Raw genomic sequence first — 19,119 nt, 5'->3', positions numbered from 1 at the left:
TACAAGAAAAGAGGGAGAGAAATCAAACCGCACGCCACTTGTGATCAGTTGGAGATGTAATTACATAATAATGAAGGGAGGCCTTTTTTTTCTGCATGGCTGGGAGGTGAGCTGGAGCAGGCAAATGGCTGTTCATCATGCTCACATTGTGTTGTTTGAATACTTTTACACGTATTCGCTTAGCGTTGAATGATACAATCCGATTCGTGTTATGTATTAAAAGAAGCACGGTGCTAGGCGAGGTGTGTGCTGCAATTATCAGTGCTGGTGATCTCGCTTTTGTTCTTAAAGTTAGCTTGGCTGTAGTTGCTCAGAGCATCTTTTGTGCAGGAATTCACTTAACGGCTTAAGCCCAGACTTGTCAATTTCGTCGTTCTGATGGACGGATCCTTACTGAACAGTTCTTGACAAGCCACATTTTTGTCTTACCCAGAATGACATAATTGCCCTTGAAGCTTTCAGTTTTTTACCATTTTTTCCTCATTATAATGCAGTGAACACAGCATGTTGTCATGTATTTACTCAATAAACTTTCGCTTTCTACTTCAAAAGCCCTCTTAGTTTGGGGGTTGATTTTTGAGAATGTCACAATGACATGGTGGAATATTTTACATTCCTCAGAGACGCATCATATTTGTGCATTTTAGCCACTTCTGAAGTAACCGGTAGATTTGGCCATAGCCTGCTTGTCCTGCGTTACTGCTCTTTGTTGGCGTGGGCTGATGAGAACAGGCTGTTCTTCTGAGTGTGTGTGTGTGTGTGTGTGTGTGTGTGTGTGTGTGTGTGTGTGTGTGTGTGTGTGTGTGTGTGTGTTCTTGAGCATGTAGTGTGAATGTTAGGACTGCACAGGCGGGTGTTAGATAGCCCTCATGTTTACACTTTAACCACTTAAACACCCACAGATTCCTTCCTCCAGATATTAGTCTAAGAATAAAAGGACATTTATATTTCGTTAGACCTGATCAAGGCAAAGAAAGGACACGATATACATCTCCCAATACTTTACATATAGTTTAAGGGGAGATTATTGTAGCTGATTTTATAGTTAAATCACTTTCTATTTCTTGTTGTATTTTTCCTCCTCGTCTGCGTTCAATTATGTTTAACTACGACAGAATGTCTACACATTTCTACACATGCACTTCTTTAAATATTGCGTGGTGCCAAATTCACCGGTAAGCTGCACATGATAAAGTCCAGCCCAGTGTGGTATACATGTGAATAGTGTCACATCCTTGCTGGAATTTTCTTTGTGGAACAGTTGAACATTCCCATTGTCAGGATCTGTTCCTGACTACACAACACACAGGCATTAGTGGTTTCCACATACACGCTCTTACATGCATGGACGCACATACACACATCACACACACATTCAGTTTCTGCACCCTTTTCTCCACATTGTCTCCTTACACCACCCACGTGTGTTACCTCTTCTTACACTTTTAAACAGACAAACCTGAAGGAAATCTGAGAGAGATTCCTGGGGCCATGGATACTCCTGTAGGGATTTGGTGCAAAGAATCTGTAATCTGCACTTCAAACACGCTCCTAAATCAGTCCCAGGCTAGCGGCCCACGAGTGCCCTAACTCTTGTTGTTCAGAGGCCCGCTGTCCAGAGGATCCTTTTTGCTTTTGAAACGCGAAACAAATACAGCCAGCATCTCTTCTTCACAATGACCTCATTTCGTTCCTGCCTTGCAAAAAAAAAATGTCAGGCCTGTTGAAGCGCTCTGATTACATCTGTTAAGTCATTAAAGCTCTGAAACTCTAAGGAAAGGGTGCACACTGGGCACTTCTCGATGAGTGGCGCATCTCACAGGCCTCCAACAACACTAATGAGAGCGACCGTGGGCTGAATACGGCTTTGGAGGGGCCCTTGAGTAAACAGGCGGCACACTGAAGTGTCTATGTGAATGAGCACTGGGGTCATTAGCAGCGGGTGTGAATGGGGTTTAATTAGCCCTTGCGGAGGTTGCGCGCTATGTGGGACGGCGAGCTAACGGGGTGACGGAGAAAGGAAAGCTTTCTGCTGTTTTTCTTCCCATTTTCTCTCATCAACTCACCGTCATGAAGGAGAGCTCATTAAGACCCAGCGCTGTTGCAATTACGCTCCTAATTAAGGCTGTGCTCAGGCTCATTTGGGTGGCCTGCCTGCCCGCCTGATCTCCGTAGCCGAACTAGTGAACTCAGAGCCGCAGTTTCACCCTCATGCATCGAGCTCCTAATTAAAGCAAAAAATAGACATGGCACCGAATCTACTTCTTTCACATAGTGCCTCAGGGATCTGGTTTTAGGGCGTCTCACATTTCGTTTTGTTGCCGCGCAGAAAATCCCCACTCAGTTGTAGAGTCAATAAATAAACAAAGAGAGAGGGCAAAGGATTTAGCGGAATGGGAACGAAACAGGCAGGGTGGGATTGGGGCGTGTGTGTGTGTGTGTGTGGGGGATTCAGGGCTGCAACGAAGAACAGCACAGAGAAAGATTCAGAAAAGGGGATGAAGGAAAAAAGGGGGAGATGGAGGAGAGATTTGGTGGTAGAGAGACAGATGGAGGGGGGTGATTGGTCATCACCGAGCCTTAGGACAGCTGTTCTTTGATATATTAGTGGACACAATGACCTAAACCCAGCCTGAAGCCACACAAAATAGGGACCCTGTTTTTCTTAAAGGGGAGGGGTTGCCTGGCTTTTGGCCATTTGTGGACACAAATTAGCAGACTAGGGAGGTGGGGGTGTTGTTTCTGAAATGATGAGCATCTAGCAATGCATCTAAGCTGTTTCATCCAACTGACCACTACCTTTATTATCATCAGCAGCATTAAAGAATGTACAACTAAAAAGATAAAGCGATGATGATGATGATGATGATGATGATGATGATGTATCCAAATGAAAATTCTCAGTTTGTTCTACGGATGGTACTGTAATGCGTACATCTACGGCTGTAATTGCATTCATTTATTTATTTATTTGTCAGAAAGTTATTGTGGTATTAACTTTTAACTACTATAACTAAGTTCCTGTAAAATAGTCAGGAATATTTTTGGAATAAAGAAAGAAAGAATTGTAAAGAATAAAACTAGAAACACGATGTTGTTGATAATATGACACAAAACTAAGTCTAATAATAATAATAATCATAATAATAATAATAATAATAATAATAATAATAATAATAATAATAATAATAATAATAATAACAACAATAACAATAACAATAACAATAACAATAACAATAACAATAATTATAATAATAATAATAATAATAATTTAATTTAAAAAAAAAGAATTGCTTATGTTTAAATATTTTCAATGTGATTATGGTCATACCGAAAATGCACTTGAGCTGTGATCATAAGGCACTACCTTACTTTTTATCTCCATGCAAATAGCTAATGTCATGGTTTTGTGGTTCAAGTAGCTAATCAGGAATGATCTAACACGCCTGCATGCACTTACAGTGTGACACACGGAGTGATAATGCCTTCAATTCAGAAGCTCAAAGACTACAGACAGCTGAGAGAGAGAGAGAGAGAGTGTGAGAGAGAGAGAGAGAGAGAGAGAGAGAGAGAGAGAGAGAGAGAGAGAGAGAGAGAGAGAGAGAGAGAGAGAGATGGGAGGGGTGGGTATGTTGAGAGTGAGGATAGAGAAGCTCCTTCACTGCCACTTCAGTAGATAGGCTCCCTTCTCTAGGGATCTTGCCTGGGCTGTGTGAATAGATGTGTGCTCGTCTGGGAGGGCGCTGGGCAGCAGGTGTGAAAACTCGTAAGAGCCCTCCAACTCTTCTGTTATTACATCTTTTTAGGGCCATGAAAAGAAAGAGCAGATGAGCTCCAGAGAGAAAGCGTGAATGCTGCCCAGGGATTGGGTTTCCTTTGATTGATCACATCACTGTGACTAACTCATAGATTTATAATAATTTTCTCAGCAATGCTCAATTAGACATGGCCTATAAGTAACGACGGGGGATTGTATGAGGAGCTTTTACTCAGACTTTGGGATTATTATTTATTTAACAGCCCGCTTTAGAAGCTGCTGGATTTATGACGGAAGTACATTCTGAATGTTACATGAAATTTGTATAGATTTTTGAGGAAATTCTAGCTTTTCCTGAACTGAAATACTGTATGGTTTTCTTCTAAACATCTCATTCACATGTTTTAACATTTACTAATCTAATTTACCCTAAACTGAAAACCTATTAAATTTAAATTTGACATTTTTTTCCAATGCCACTGAACGATGGCAAAACCCTTCCTGTCTAAAATCAGCTACTATTTTCTGATCTTCAGCTTTCCTAATGTGATCTTGAAATCAGACACATATAAGCTATTTAAAACAATATTTCTAAATAGTTTTGTTAAAATACATAGTGATTGGGTCAGAATATTTCAGAAGAATCACATTTTGGTCAAAACCCGACATCCACCAGATATTTACTCACTCAAACCTGACTTCATTAAGATGTTTGTGTGAACTGAAGCTTTGTGTTGTTAAGGAATAAATTCTAACCTTGCTCCTCTCTAGTCTCATTATATGAGTTAGAGAAATAGTCCTGAGTTTGCAGTTGTTGGTTTCAATGTAGCTGTTGCCTAATCCTCCATTTTGCACCCTACAGACATTAAAATAGGTTCTAGGTGTGACTCTATGCCATGTCTATCAACCATAAAGAAAAAAGCAAAATGGTCTTATTGGGTATATCAGAACATCCAATACCAACTTTATCCTTTTATCGGATATAATTACAATATAAATAAATTTAAAACATATCATCAGTTCCTTAACAAAGCCAATTTGAGGCCTAATTTAAAGAAAATTTTTACTTTCATTCCACACTTTCACTTCATACTTAAAAGTCCTATAGAGTCTTTTCAGCCTGAATCATCGATTCTTCAGTATCTGAACTGAATACAAATCAGCTAATGATTAGAACTCAGGCTCTTGTCTTATCTTTCGAGCCCTGCGATGATTAATTCATGTAAACATCCCAGCCTCCCTCTGTTCCCTTCTTTTTCTCTTTTACTATTTGCAAATGTTTCTAATCCCTCTTTCTGTGCCCTTTGTGCACTCTGCACTTTGTAATTTACAGAAAAAGGCTTTTTCTTTGGCATTTGTGAGATATATTCCACAAGGACCTTTCCAGACATGTAGAAAATCTGTTTTAACTGTGTCTTAACATTTTCACTGAGATACTGATCTCTTGGGGTCTGCTGAGGTTAAATATAATTTTATATTGTTAACTGACAGACTGGTTAAAAAAAAAAATTCAGTGTGAGATATTGGGTCTCTTATCTCCTGGTTGGTTTATTAGGACATGTGGAGGCAAGAGTGTGTGAGCAGTCCTGCTTGATTGGATTGATTCTTCCTGCTCGTGCTCATAACAGCTCTTTCCACACTGACAACTTTAATGGTTGCCTATCCCAGAAGGCATGTAGCATGAGAGTAGGTTTTGTTCTTTGAGACAGGAAGACAAAAGCAGAAAGAAAGAGAGAGAGAGAGAGAGAGAGAGAGAGAGAGAGAGAGAGAGAGAGAGAGAGAGAGAGAGAGAGAGAGAGATGGGCTGTGGATATCATTGGTGCTGTGAAACTGCTTCTGGCCCGCTCTTCTCACGTTACGTATACTGCCCTTGCTTGTACTCACACGCTCTGCTTCAAGAGTTTAGCACTGTTACAGACTAAAATAATCCAAGGGTTTAGTTTATCATAGTGGAGATTGTTTGCGTTTATGTTATTCATTTGACTGAGGTGGAATCCAATCCCAGCACTGAGCCTTTTGGAGATGTGACAGTCGTTTCTCCACAGTGCAGGGCAAATCCGATTATTACAGAAATCGATTTTTTTTTACTTTTTACTCGTTTCAAATTGGATCCGTTGTAGCTTTTGCGTAGACGAAAAATTTCAATGAGATTTTTTTTAGCAGAAAGTATAGGAACAGGCCACATTCAGTGCTATTTACTATCCACAGATTTCTGAAACATAAAAAAGAAAGACATTTGGTTTTATTGGTCAAATTTCTATCTAAAATTGGATAGCAGGTGGTTTGACTGTGGGGTGGTGCTTCACACCTCCCCGACACACTCCACGCTGAACTCTAATGCTGTGAACCCCGAAACAGTGCTTGTGCACTATCTTCATTACGCACTCCTTCCAGAAAAATGAGATGCAATACGAAGTGCACACACACACGAAACTCCCTCAATAAATCCCAGAGCACCACAAAAGCTGTCGGTGGACCTCGGTTGAATAGATTAATAAGATTTCCATAATTAGGCAGGCCTTTGACAATAGGATCCCTCTCCTTTGTCTCAGAACCAACAGAATTGTCAAGCTATGGGGACGTCTGCTGGACTGGCCATTGCAACAATGGACACGGAGACAGTAAGGCGGTCGGTAGAAACATCTGTCTCTCTGCCAGGCCTGAAGTCTTGTGTAGAGAGGCTGCATCAGGCCCTCAGTGTCCACCTCCCACAAAGCAGAGGCAGCAAGGGTCCATGTGGACAATAGGGCCTGGTGGCGAGAGAAGCCTTCTTTTCTTAATCCAACTGCTACGCCTCTGTTTACTTACCAGCTTCCCATGTTGATTACAGCCACAGAGGGTGACATGTAACCCAGAGCTGGTCATATGGATATCGCTGTGTTTGGAATGACATACACGGAGCGAGCTTTTGAGTTTTTTCTGTCTTTGTTAAGTGAGGTTCTGAGAGTCCCTGCAGTTTGCTGGAGTTTTTTTAAATGTACCATTTTGCCTTTCTGAAGACTGCACTACAGGACTTGCATAAACATACGTTAATCACATTAACAGTTCTTTCTTCCTCTCGATTTCATTTTCTATAATCCATCATATTATATTCCCTGTTTGTTCTCCAGGGTTAGATTGAATCATGAACGTGTATTAAAGCTCAGTCAGATACAGCTTGATTTGAGCAGCCGCCGAGGTGTAATTGCAAACTGCAGCTCGTGTCCGGTTCATTTAATACTAGATGGAATAGTGTTCAGTGAGGTTAGAGGACAAAACAGAGCTGTAGATGTACTGGGGATGAAGGTCAGCACCTGGTCTTTATCCTACGCTTCATGGGAGCAGGAATATATCCTTCCATCCCAAATGGCTCATCCGTGAGATTGTCTGGAGAAAGGAGGGGTGGGGGGTGAGGGGGGGGTGTGTGAGTGGACAGCAGGCGCTCTGGCCAGGAAGCGCGTCTGTATATGAGTGTGCATGCATACGGGAGACTGGGTGCACAACCTTGTGTATATTGATGGAGTGGACAGCAGTTTGGCTGCTCGGCTGAGTTCCGTAATGTCAAGCCTTGTCCATACACATATGCACACACACACACACACACACACACACACACACACACACACACACACACACACACATGCACATATGCGCACAAACACACACTGGCCAGTGCGTCTGCTGTCCACTCTCTCCCCTCCCCTCCCTTCTGCAGGTTTTATGAGCTCCCCTGGGCTGCCATCCATCTCTGTCACACACTGGCCCCATTATTGGGCTCTGCACAACTCTGCTCCTACCAGCCTGCAGATGGGAATGTCCGGCAGGACACTCTGGTGTTTCTGAAGGCTGGACAATAAACTTCAACTCCATGTCCCAAACCCGTTTCATGCTCTTGTTTCATTTTCTTATAGTTTGACATTTATTTAAATGCAGGACTTTTGAAAGAAAGTTGAAGCTCTTGGTTAATAAATACGAAGCAAAGGTAATGCAGTAGCCATCTGGAGAGGAGTCGGGGGGGAGGGAAAGGGGGAGGGCAAAGTTTAGGAGAAAGCCTGAAGGAGAACACAGTATATTAGCCCGAGGTTTGATTTAAATGGCAATAAAGCAGGGGGCACCCCACACACATTTGCAGAAGTATGAATAATGAATCATAACTTTCTAAATAAAAAAATTTGAAATAAAAAAATCCCATCTGTAATAAAGGTTCGCCGACTTTATACTTTCACCTCTATATTTTTCCGCTATAGGTCTCACCCTGGGCCGGTTTGTGACAGTTCAATAATGCCGAGCTAGGTAAGGAATTTCAGGCTAATACCTCTGCAAAGAGAAGCAAATTGCCTTCCAATACAGGCTTCAATGTGATTTCTTTCAAACTGCTGAAATTGCATAAACCCTAGGATCACACTTATTTTACTGATCCATCAATGGGTTGCAATAAAAAATGGATCCAAGAACAGAATTTGGAGTTTTAAAATTTCTGTTTTGTTTTTCTCCCCAGTCATTACTCAATTGGTCTTTCTTTCATCCCTCCAACATTAAGGCAGGATAATGAATCACTGGGTCCAGAGCCGTAGATAGCCAGAGGAAAAGACATTCCACGCTCCCAGTGTTTCATGGGAAGCAGCCGATGAATAGCGCAACTATTCGGTGCCGCTTGCCCATCCCCCCTCCTTTTTTCTTTACCCCACTGTCTCCCTCCCCATTCTCTCTCCTGCTCTGTCCTGGCTGCACAGGGTTTTTAGAGAATTGCTTTGTGGACAAGCCGATGTGGTGCAGGGGATGGACAGCAGGCGTTCAGTCAAACATACACCGGGTGATAACAATGGCTCCTCAGGGAGGGCTGCAGATGCTAGCACATGGCAGCTATGCGTTCTAAGTGGGGAAAGAACAAGTCCACCCCTTTTACACTCAGGGGAATACAAATATATTCTTTCCTTTTTTCTTTCTCTGTGTTTGGGGTAGTTTGGTCTCACAAGAGCTGGGCAAATTCTAGTGCCTAATATATATATATAGTACAATCATAAATATATAGTCTGTAATAGATTAAACATCTCAAATGTAAAGGAATACTCCATTTTTTTACTGTCTATCCACTGAATCTTTATATCACGAGCAATGTCCACAGACCAAATATTTTCAAATACAGAAAAAAGAATTAAAAACTATAAGTGCAAAAAAATAATAATGGAAATCTAAGGGTAGTTGCTGAATTATGTCAATTATGCTGAACTATATAAAAATATAGTTTTTCCTTTCATGTAATATTGTCCTCTCATTGTTTTCTGGTTTAATTGTATTTAACAGGTCTGTTGAAGATGCACTGGAACCCGGAGCATGCCCAGCCCCTGAGCCAGTGGCCCGAGCAGCATTTGGATGTATCTTCCACCACCTCCTCACCCGCCCACAAACCAGAGCTGTATTCAGCACGAGGCCGTGGCTCCTACAGCTACGCCTGGGCCAATGATGACATCTCAGCCCTCACTGCCTCCAACCTGCTTAAGCGCTATGCTGAAAAATACTCGGGTGTGCTGGAATCAGCCTATGAGCGCCCTGCTGTGGGTGCCTACCCTGAGCCTGGCGCCTTTGGAGCTCTCAATGGCAGCCAAAAGAGTGAACTGGAGCCCTGGTCCCTCACTCACAGCACTGATTCAACTTATCCTTTGGTTCCTGCATCTACCCACGATGGTCTGAAGGTGACACCAGCACCCACAATGCCACCTGGATCAGGCAGTGTCTCTGCAGGCAGCAGCAATCTGTCAGACTCAGGCTACAGTGGGAGCAGTTCATGCAGTGGTCCTCATTCCAGTGACTACCCACCTAGCTACAATGGTACCTACCTCTCGTCAGGATACTGTCCACAAGGCAGCTCAGCACTTCCCCCAGCACCACTTCATGCCCTGCAGTCTGGCCCCACCCTCTTGCCCAGCTACACACCCTCCACTCCAGTCTATAACTATCCTCCTGCCTCCTACCCTCACCAGACCAGCCTTGCACCCACTTACAGCCACCCGACTCCCCCTTACCTTCCCTCTGGTATAGCTGCTCCAACTCCCATCACTTCACGGCCCACAGTGGTAGGAGGCAGCTACAGTTACCAGAACAGTAGCCTGGGCAGTTCAGAGACAGCAGGTTCACTGAAGAGGAAGGCATTTGAAATGACTCCTGAAGAGGAAGATGAGGATGGGAGATCACGCTATAGGAAATATAGCTATGAAGCCTTAAAGTCTGGTGGGGACTCACCATATAGTGTAGGTGATAAAGCAGAATGCAGAGGAAATGGTTTTGTAGCTACCAGTGCGGACCCACAGGTATTCAAGCCCAGCAAACCTGGATCACAGCCAGGCATTGCAGGTGATGAGGTGGGCAAATACAGTGGCCTGAAACCCCTGCTTTCGCCAGCATATGGAACAGCTGGCGAATACAGCCCCCCAACAGCCATGACAGGAGAGAACGGAGGAGCTGAGCATGGCTTTCCACAGCAACAGCGCTCACTCAAACACCCTGAGCCACTAAAGAGTACAGAGCAGCGCCTGCTGGAGGTAGTAAACAATGAGCTACAGGACTGCACACTGCCTCCACTGTGGTCAGATCTAGTTGGTCATGCTCGTATAAAAGCAGTTCTAGAAGAGGAGCTGCTGTGGCCAGCACTGCGTTCAGACAGTTCTGTTCGGCCTCCCCGAACTGTGCTACTGTTTGGTCCACGAGGTGGGGGCAAAACCACACTGGTGCACTCCATGGCCACACAGCTTGGGGCCACTTTCTTCAGGCTGAGTGGCACCACTTTGCTAACCAAGTGGAAAGCTGAGGCTGAGCAGCTTCTGGGCATGCTGTTCTCAGTGGCTACAGCGCGCCAGCCAGCAGTGGTGCTGCTGAGTGAGTTAGAGGCCTTCGAGGATGACAAGGGTCTCAGACAGCAGCTGCAGGCACAGTTGGAGAAGGTACAGCGTGGCATGGTGATGGTGGTGTGTTCCACGCGCCATCCAGAGCTTCTGAAAGAGCCACTGCTGCGCTGCATGGCCAAGCGCTACCACATCAGCCTGCCAGACGGAAATGGACGCAGGCAGCTGCTCCTGCAAGCTCTTGGGCCTCATGGCTGCAGTCTGAGTGAACAGGAGTTGGCTGCTGTCCTGCAGCGCTGCGATGGATTCTCTGCACGTGAGCTGCTGCAGCTCAGTCAGCAGGCCCTTGCTTCAGCATCAGCTTCAGGCACTGGTCAGATGCATGGCCTTGGTGTGCCCCTCTCCTCGCCAGCCTTCAAAGACTTTGAGAGTGCTTTCTGTAAGGTGCGACCGCATGGGGCTCCCAAAGAACTGGACACTTGTATGGAATGGAGCAAGGTGTACAGCCACTAAGGGACAGTTCAGCCACTGGAATCTGGACTGTTTATCTTTGTGCAGAGGTAGAAAGCCTCATGGATACCTTTTTCCTTTTTTTATTTGTTTTCTTTTTGTAGCTACATACATTGCAGCCAAAAAGGGGGGGTATTTGGGGAGATTACATTTTACGGTGAAAAGGCATTTTAGAATGAACACTTTCTTGTTTTGGAAACATGCCATGGTGTGCTGTTTTTCTATAAATAAACATATACTTTATTTTTCTTCCCCAAAGAAATTAAATATTAGGCATTTATCAGAGGGGGCAATTGCTAGTTGTTTGCTAATAGAAATACTGAAACGTTTTCTGGAATTTCACTAGAATTCTGATCAGCCTTGATCCTGGAATGAACCTGGATTATATTAATAATGCCCAACATTAACTGCAATTCTCAGGATCCTATTTATTGCCTGTCTGCTCCAATGGCATTATATTTTTTATTATTTTGATTTACTCCAAATTGATATTTTGGTGTTAAACGGCTTGGGACGTATTGGAGCAAATAAATCGTTTTTGACCAAAAATGATAGAAGAGCACCATATCGCTTTTAAATGATACCTGCCCTATTGACAGCATTTTACCAAAAGGGAACCACCGTTATGCAACCCGCTTAAAACCAACAATATTGTGCAAAATTGTTAGACCGTGGTCATGTTGTTTGCACTTTGTCAAAGCACGGTCTTTTCATGAAAAGTGTATGCATCTCTACCCAAATAGTATTAAGACCTAGGAAGTAAGAGAGAAAGCGTGAGACTGGCCCTTACAGTCTCCACAATCTGCTCTGTACACTGTACAAACTAGACAAACATGGAATATCCACAATGTCCTAGGGCGTTAACCCATAACCCCTAACCATGAGTTCCTGCGTCCGTCTCACATTCCTTACCCAGATTTCTGATTCAGTCTTTTTGGACCCTGGAAATGCAAGAGCAAAAAAAAAAGTCTAATATTCTCTTCTGCTTACTATTTTTTTTTCTTAGTATATGTAGTCTTGTTTGAAATACTCAGGAAGAATTTCTTTACCTCAGAAATGATAACGAATGTATGTAACCTTAGGGTCTTAGTAGTGAATATTGAGGTGGTTCAGAGTTGTGTTTGTGTGTGAGACAGAGAGAAAGAGAGAGAGAGAGACAGTGAGAGAGAGAGAGAGAGAGAGAGAGAGAGAGAGAGAGAGAGAGAGAGAGAGAGAGAGAGAGAGAGAGAGAGAGAGAGAGGTCACAGATCTGTACACATGCTTCAGCTGTGATATTACCTCATAGGAGAAAACTTGAAAATGCTACAAAGACTAACATTGAATGTAATTCAGGTATTTCAGGGGATATCTGATGCCATAAAAATCCACAATTTTTGTAATTCTATATATATATACATATTTCCTTCATCCTTTCCATTTATTTTGGATGTAGATTTTGATGGAGTGATGATTGTCTTCATAAAACATTCTTGTAGGTGGCAGGTCAGATGCTCGATTTTGTTGGACAAACTGTTTTGATCATTTTTTCATAAATCATGCTGAATTTGGTTTTAATGGTGTTTTAGAGATTTTATAATAGCCATTAGACATAACGCATTATAATTCTTCAGATAACAGAAACCAGCCCAAAGATTAATCAGAGCAGATTTGTTTGGCAGCTAATCATGTTTAATAATCGGTTGTGTCATGCGGTTTCCGGTACACACACACTGCTTATACACACTACATGTAGACAATCTAGAAGCTTCTACCAATGTTAACAATTTTGGCTTTTACTCCAAATTCTACAGAGTGCTCCGATGCCATTGTTCTGCAAAAGTTATACAAATCATATCCAAACATCATAATCATACATATATTTACAAGTGATTGTATTGTAAGAGATGGATAGACCTTTGAGTTCCTTAGTTCTTTCTCATCCTCTTGGTTTTTTTTTTTATTTGGTCACCATTCTCCTTGAACCCTACAGCACCGTTCAAGCTTTGCTGGTGGCTTCTGACATGACACAGAATGCGGGTCAATTGTGATGATCTTCTGCATACATGTTGATCCAGACTGACATTAAAGTACAAAACCCAGCGTTCTTGCACTCTGACTACACGTGTTATAGTGTAGACGCAATACAGAGCACTGCTAATAATAGTCTCTAATAGTCGCATAATCGAAGAGACTACGTTTTATATAAGACTCATGAGATTTTTATACCACTAAATATGAGCATCCCAATTTCCAAAGGTATATACAGGCATGTTAGCAGTTTGTTCAACAAAACTGGCATTTATTAGCTGTTTTGAATCTATTAGTACAGTAACTTTGATCTAGGTTCTTGTTCTTGTACATTTTCTGTAACCATTTCTACCTCATTTTTTTTTTTTTTTGCAACCTATTGTACATGAAAGTATTTATTTCATGTCTTTTTTGATGTCTGTTTTGAAACGATATGTTCTTGAACTGTATTGGTCTACCTCAAAAAAGGCTGTATTTTAAGAGAAAATATCATACATTATTAAAGAGAATATGTCAACCTTCTGACCCAGGTTTATTTCTCACGCTGTTTGTGCTTGAGGAGTTTACATGACTGCAGTTGGCAGGCTACCAAGATAGACGGCCTGACCTTGGGTGACCAAACTCCTGTCCTCAACTGACCTCGGTATAGGGGTGAAAAAAAGCCATCTAGATTTATTAACATAAGATTTGCAGAAAACCTTGATATGTTTTAGGAGATTCAGCCATTCGATTGGGTTCGACCTATATTAGCTGGAGATGTCACATCTCTGTATATAAAATACCACTGTAGTGTTAATTAAATATGTTTTATCCAGCTTTTATTTATCTAGCTTTCTTTGCTTTCAGTGAAAGGGGCACAGTGAAATGCTCCACTGTGCCCAAACTGCTTGATATATTTAGTACATACTGGAAATAAATGTGTAAAACTATGCTAAATTATCGGGTGGGGTAAAGTCAAAAGGATAAGTCATTTGTTGCTGCAAAAAGAATCATAAACTACACTGAAGGCCATTTTCAGAATGGTTCTCTATCTGATAATATATAAATAAAATAATCAAAATATGAGCTGCATCGACCGATATCAGCATCTTGTTATAAAATGTGAATATGTTGCGTATGAAAATTAGCATAAAACAGGATGAGTTGTTAGCCAGACTCTGAGTTTGCCTTTTCTGCTTCATGTCCAGACAACACACTGGCATTTTTCAGAATGACTGTAGGTTGCTTAGGGCCAAATCTGTATGTGAAGAGCTCGACAAACACTGGAACACAATTCAATAGATAACATCCCCACTGAAGAAAATCAGCCTGTTTCTGCAAAGTGTGACTTTCTCAGCAATTTCTCTGCGTTTTGATTATTTCGAAGACGTGCGAGATCTAGGTGAGTTCTGAAAGATTTAGAACAATGGCTCTCAAAGTGGGGTCTGAGGACACCCAGTAGGTGTGTTGTTTGTTTGTTTTTATCTATTTTTCTTACAGTAGTAGGAAATACAATTTACCGTCATCAAAGTTCGGTATTTACTATTGAGTTTATTTTTTAACGTGAATAGTCAGCTATAAATAATTTAAAGTCAAACCTACTATGTACTGTTGAAGGAAAGATCAGGACTAACGACCTTAAATGGACAAAATAATATTGTATACGTTTATTGTAATTTATTTTATAGTTAAATCATCTCTGGATACAAACAGAAAGAACCATTGAGGTTGATATTGATGCTGGCATTTTATTAGCATATTTTCAAACTATAAAATATCAAACAGTAGCTAAGATTTAAAACCTTTACTGGTTGAAACATCCATCATGGATTAGGAAGAGCCTCTGAGATTGATTTGTGTCATATATAAATAGAATTATGAGATGTTGGTTAGCAAGAGGAAAGAAAATTCAGGATATTTAATTCTTTGCATTTATTTTCCTTACATACGTGCCTGTATGTAATGACATTAAAACAATATAGGAGGATACAATGACTCTGTTTTTCATCTAGGATAAGTTTAGCACATACATCTGTTTCCTTCTTTTGTATTTCCAAAACTTGATCCAGTCCTATTACATGAATCTAAATTAAAAAATGTATCGAATAAGCAGGAAAACGTTGTGTTTGGTAACCCCCGGTCGCTGTGGTAACCATTTGTGCCAGTGTATTATGATGGATATCCGACCCGTTCAGCAGGAACTCAACCTTTTGGACCTCTGAGATGATTTATATGACTATGCACTCAGCGTTTTTCAGCTGAAACCACAATCGACTGAAGCGGAAGGAAGGAATTAAATCAGCATTTAAAAGAATAATGCAAGAGTGGAAAAGGAAAAGAAAGACAATGGGAGTCATAAATGAATCATGTTATTTTGTCTATAAAAAAATGCACAGTTTTTTTTCACGAGATTTTTATGAGAGCTTCTCAGATTGATCTTATACCTGAAATATAACAATTGTATTATAACAAAGTCAATATCTTCTGCTTTTTTGGATAATAAAGCAAATTAATTGGTTCATATTGAATTCATATCATGTCACAATGCATTCATAAAGCATTCTATACATTATTATCATAATTTACAAACTGCATTAGACTTTATTGCTGTTTTTATTATGTATTATAAAATAATTCTAGTCATAACATTGTAGAAAACCACTATAAATGAATTGTAGAAAACCACTATAAATGAAAGAAGTTAGTTATTTTACCCTTTACTCAGAACTTGTTAGTGTGTCTATGACTAAAAATAACACACTAATAAACTGGGGCAGAACCTGGTGATATAACATGTTATGAACACAGCTTTTAATGCATTCTGTCAGCAGTTTATAAATGAATTATAAACATTACTATAAACAGTAATGCCTTTTCATAAATAATGATAAAAATGCATAGTATATAATTAATGCCTTATTGATTCATTGCAGCTCTTTATAAATGTATTCATAGGTCATTATATGCCATATACAATACGTATGGGCAACATAGAAAGAGTTACAGAATTCTCCTCAACAATTAGTATAAATACTTATATCTGGGGAATTTTAAGATTATTGAAAGCATTTTATGCATCTTTTCTTTTTATTGCTTATTGTATATGTATACGCATGATATGTAGTCTTAGATTCAGACGAGCTGTTTTTATTTTTAAACTCAATCATTTTCACCAAAGGAAGGGAACCGATATGAGGTCCAACCCCGTGGTTTCACCACCAATAATATAACGCAGTCAGAAAACAAATCTCTGCCCATATGTCTTCGTATTGCTGCTTTGTCTCTGGCTTTACATTGTCCTGTCTAGCCTTGATACTGACAAGGTTGACATCAGAGGAGAGCTCTGACACCGGGTGAGTTAGGGCTGCCAGCTGGGAGCAATCAAGTCTATTTTGAAGTCAGGGACATACGGACCCCCAGGGCCAAAGCTGTAACTAGCCTAACCTGTAGACCCTTCTCCCCCCAAAACCTTTAGTTACTCAGCCTAACGCTATTGATTCCAGATGTGCTAACCCCTCTGTAAAGCGACTTTACCTAACAGGACCCTGAAATAATCACAGCTTCACAAGCGCTGCTGAAGGGGCCAAAGAATGTAGCAGAGCCAGCTTTAACATAAATAAGCCTACTTCTGCCCACTTCATTAATGTAGTAAAGACCCCAAATGATCAATTAACCTTAACGCATGCTTTATGGCTGACTAAAATATCTTTCTGCAAATTTTCCAGTTTGTGAAAATCATTTGTCACATTATTGAATATTTATGTGCATAGCAAAGTAAAGGATTTCGAAACGATTAGGATTTGGAGATTTTTATAACTCGATGTCCATCCGGTATATTTACAAGTCGTTAAAATTTAATTGCGTGCTTATTAAGGTATGTAGTTACACTTCTTGATAAAATCTAATGTTTACCAACTGTGTAACCTGATGTGGGATCCTGTCACAGTCCATCAGTGAGAGATTGATCAGGTTAACCACTGGTTTTGTTTAAGTTTGTGTGGGACACGGAAAACAATCTCAAGAAGTTTGCATTCGGTTCTGCTGACCTATCACAACACGCAGGCCAAAGTCATCACGGTGCTATCAGGAAATGAGCAGTGATATGAGGAATGTCCTCAAATGGACCTCTTCAACCTTACACCCCCACGAAAACACACACACACACACACACACACACACACACACACACACACACACACACACACACACACACACACACACACACACACACACACACACAATATTTTACTCACCAACGTTTTTATAAAAACTGTATAAGCATATGTCTAAGATTTACATGCACTGTTAAACCCATTTAATTTCTGGTTCTTTAAAACATCTTTGTGAACCGTGTGACTGTTTTTAACCAGTTTCAGAGGATTGGATTTCTTGGACTTTCCCACAGTTTTTACAGGCGACCTGAATGAATGTTCTGTGCACCAGATGTAGGAGGTGCATGATTCATCCAGTTTCTCATCATCTGATAAATTACTCCCAAACTTTAAAGATAATTGAGCACACACCTTTTTTTAGGTAAATAGATCCAGTCAACCATTCAAGCTTTTTTCCCCAAACCATGTATGTCTTTCCCTGATTAATTATAATGAGCTAGATCCAGGTTGAAATTACGTAAATGTCCTGTTTATTGAGTTTTAATTAAGGAAATAAACTATTTTTTAAAACGTTCCTTAAAATTTCGGTTGTTAGCCAAATAGGCTTATAAACATCACTTCAATATAACATGTGGCAAGATTTAAACATCACCCTAAAATGCAATAAGTTGTTATAGTGTATAGTGACCAATAACACTTATAATATTAAAATAATATTAAAATAAATCCTCATCCCATTAATGTGTTTTTTTTAGTTTTTTTTATTTTGGAACGAAACAGTCGTTAGCTGGTTTCATGGCCCTTCAGTGACTGCTCTCTTTTCCCCTTCAGTTAGGGCTCAAAAGATTATTAGTATGTAATTATGTATATACAAGTTATGTATGTTCTCCCCGCACATATGTTGGTATGTTGACAGATGAATGAGTGTGTGTGTGTGTGTGTGTGTGTGTGTGTGTGTGTGTGTGTGTGTGTGAGAGAGAGAGAGAGAGAGAGAGAGAGAGAGAGAGAGAGAGAGAGAGAGAGAGAGAGAGAGAGAGAGAGAGAGTAGGGGTAACACGAAGTGAGCTGCTGCCCTCTATTGGACATGACACGTTGTTGCACTTGGATTGCACACACATTAATCTTTATTGTCTTTATTTACCTGCAGGTTTCAGGTTGTACAAATTCCACACGCTTGATTATGTTGGACTGCAAAGGTGAAATTCTCAAAGTATAACCTGCAAACGTATAACCTCAAAACATATTACATGAAAAATTATATGATGATGATGATGATTATTATTATTATTATTATTATTATTATTATTATTAATAGAAAACATATTTTATTAAAAAAAGAAAAAACGAGTGAATATGGCCTCTTTAAGGCTGCCATTTCGTCGGAAGTGGGCATTTCCGTCAGAAAGGGAAAAAGAGAGTGAAAAAACACCCGGAAATGTTTCGAAACAAACCTCTTACTGGAAATGCTTCAGACTACGAGGAGAAATGACGGGTTCTCGCCCCGCCCACACCGTGTGACGGCCCCTCCCTCCCCCACCGCACTGTACAGTATACTGTAATTTTAGACACATTACGGTAATGTGACTGTAGCTCCTGTACCTCTGTGTCAGCTCACAATAGCACACAATTATCATTGCACGTGTCAGCAACAAAAACGTGTACAGGGCCTTAAAAAACAGAATTATTGTATCTGTCTGAGTAATGCACTTTATTTGGTTATAGGTGCTTTAAACATATTAATATTTCAATTTAAAAAAAAAGAAAAAAATAATAATAATAAAGTGTGCGTGCGTGTGTTTGTGTTTGTGTGTGTGTGTTTGTGTATGTGTGTTTGTGTGTGTCCTCTGGGCGGCAGGATGAGCTCTTGTATCTGCCACTGACAGGAAAGTGAAAGTAGAGCCTAGTTGGGAAGGGAAACAACAACACTATACTATAC

General features: G+C 40.7%; 1 protein-coding gene across 2 annotated transcripts in view; it reads left to right on the top strand.

The window, feature by feature from the left end:
* fignl2 (fidgetin like 2) overlaps nt 1–13,610 on the top strand; it is a 17,281-nt gene extending 3,671 nt beyond the window's left edge. The window contains exons 2-3 of one of the 2 annotated variants that reach the window (XM_047807447.1): nt 7,984–8,029; nt 9,041–13,610. In XM_047807447.1, the coding sequence (XP_047663403.1) occupies nt 9,052–11,088 (2,037 nt within the window). In that variant the 5' untranslated portion in view covers nt 7,984–8,029; nt 9,041–9,051 and the 3' untranslated portion in view covers nt 11,089–13,610. The remainder of the gene's footprint in view (nt 1–7,983; nt 8,030–9,040) is intronic. The other variant, XM_027170278.2, reaches the window with a different exon arrangement.
* Nucleotides 13,611–19,119: the final 5,509 nt, after the last annotated feature.

Source organism: Tachysurus fulvidraco, chromosome 23, assembly GCF_022655615.1.
Source record: "Tachysurus fulvidraco isolate hzauxx_2018 chromosome 23, HZAU_PFXX_2.0, whole genome shotgun sequence".
Classification (NCBI taxonomy): Eukaryota; Metazoa; Chordata; class Actinopteri; order Siluriformes; family Bagridae; genus Tachysurus; species Tachysurus fulvidraco.
The sequence above is the reverse complement of the archived record's forward strand: the minus strand, read 5'-3'. Positions and strand labels throughout refer to the sequence as shown.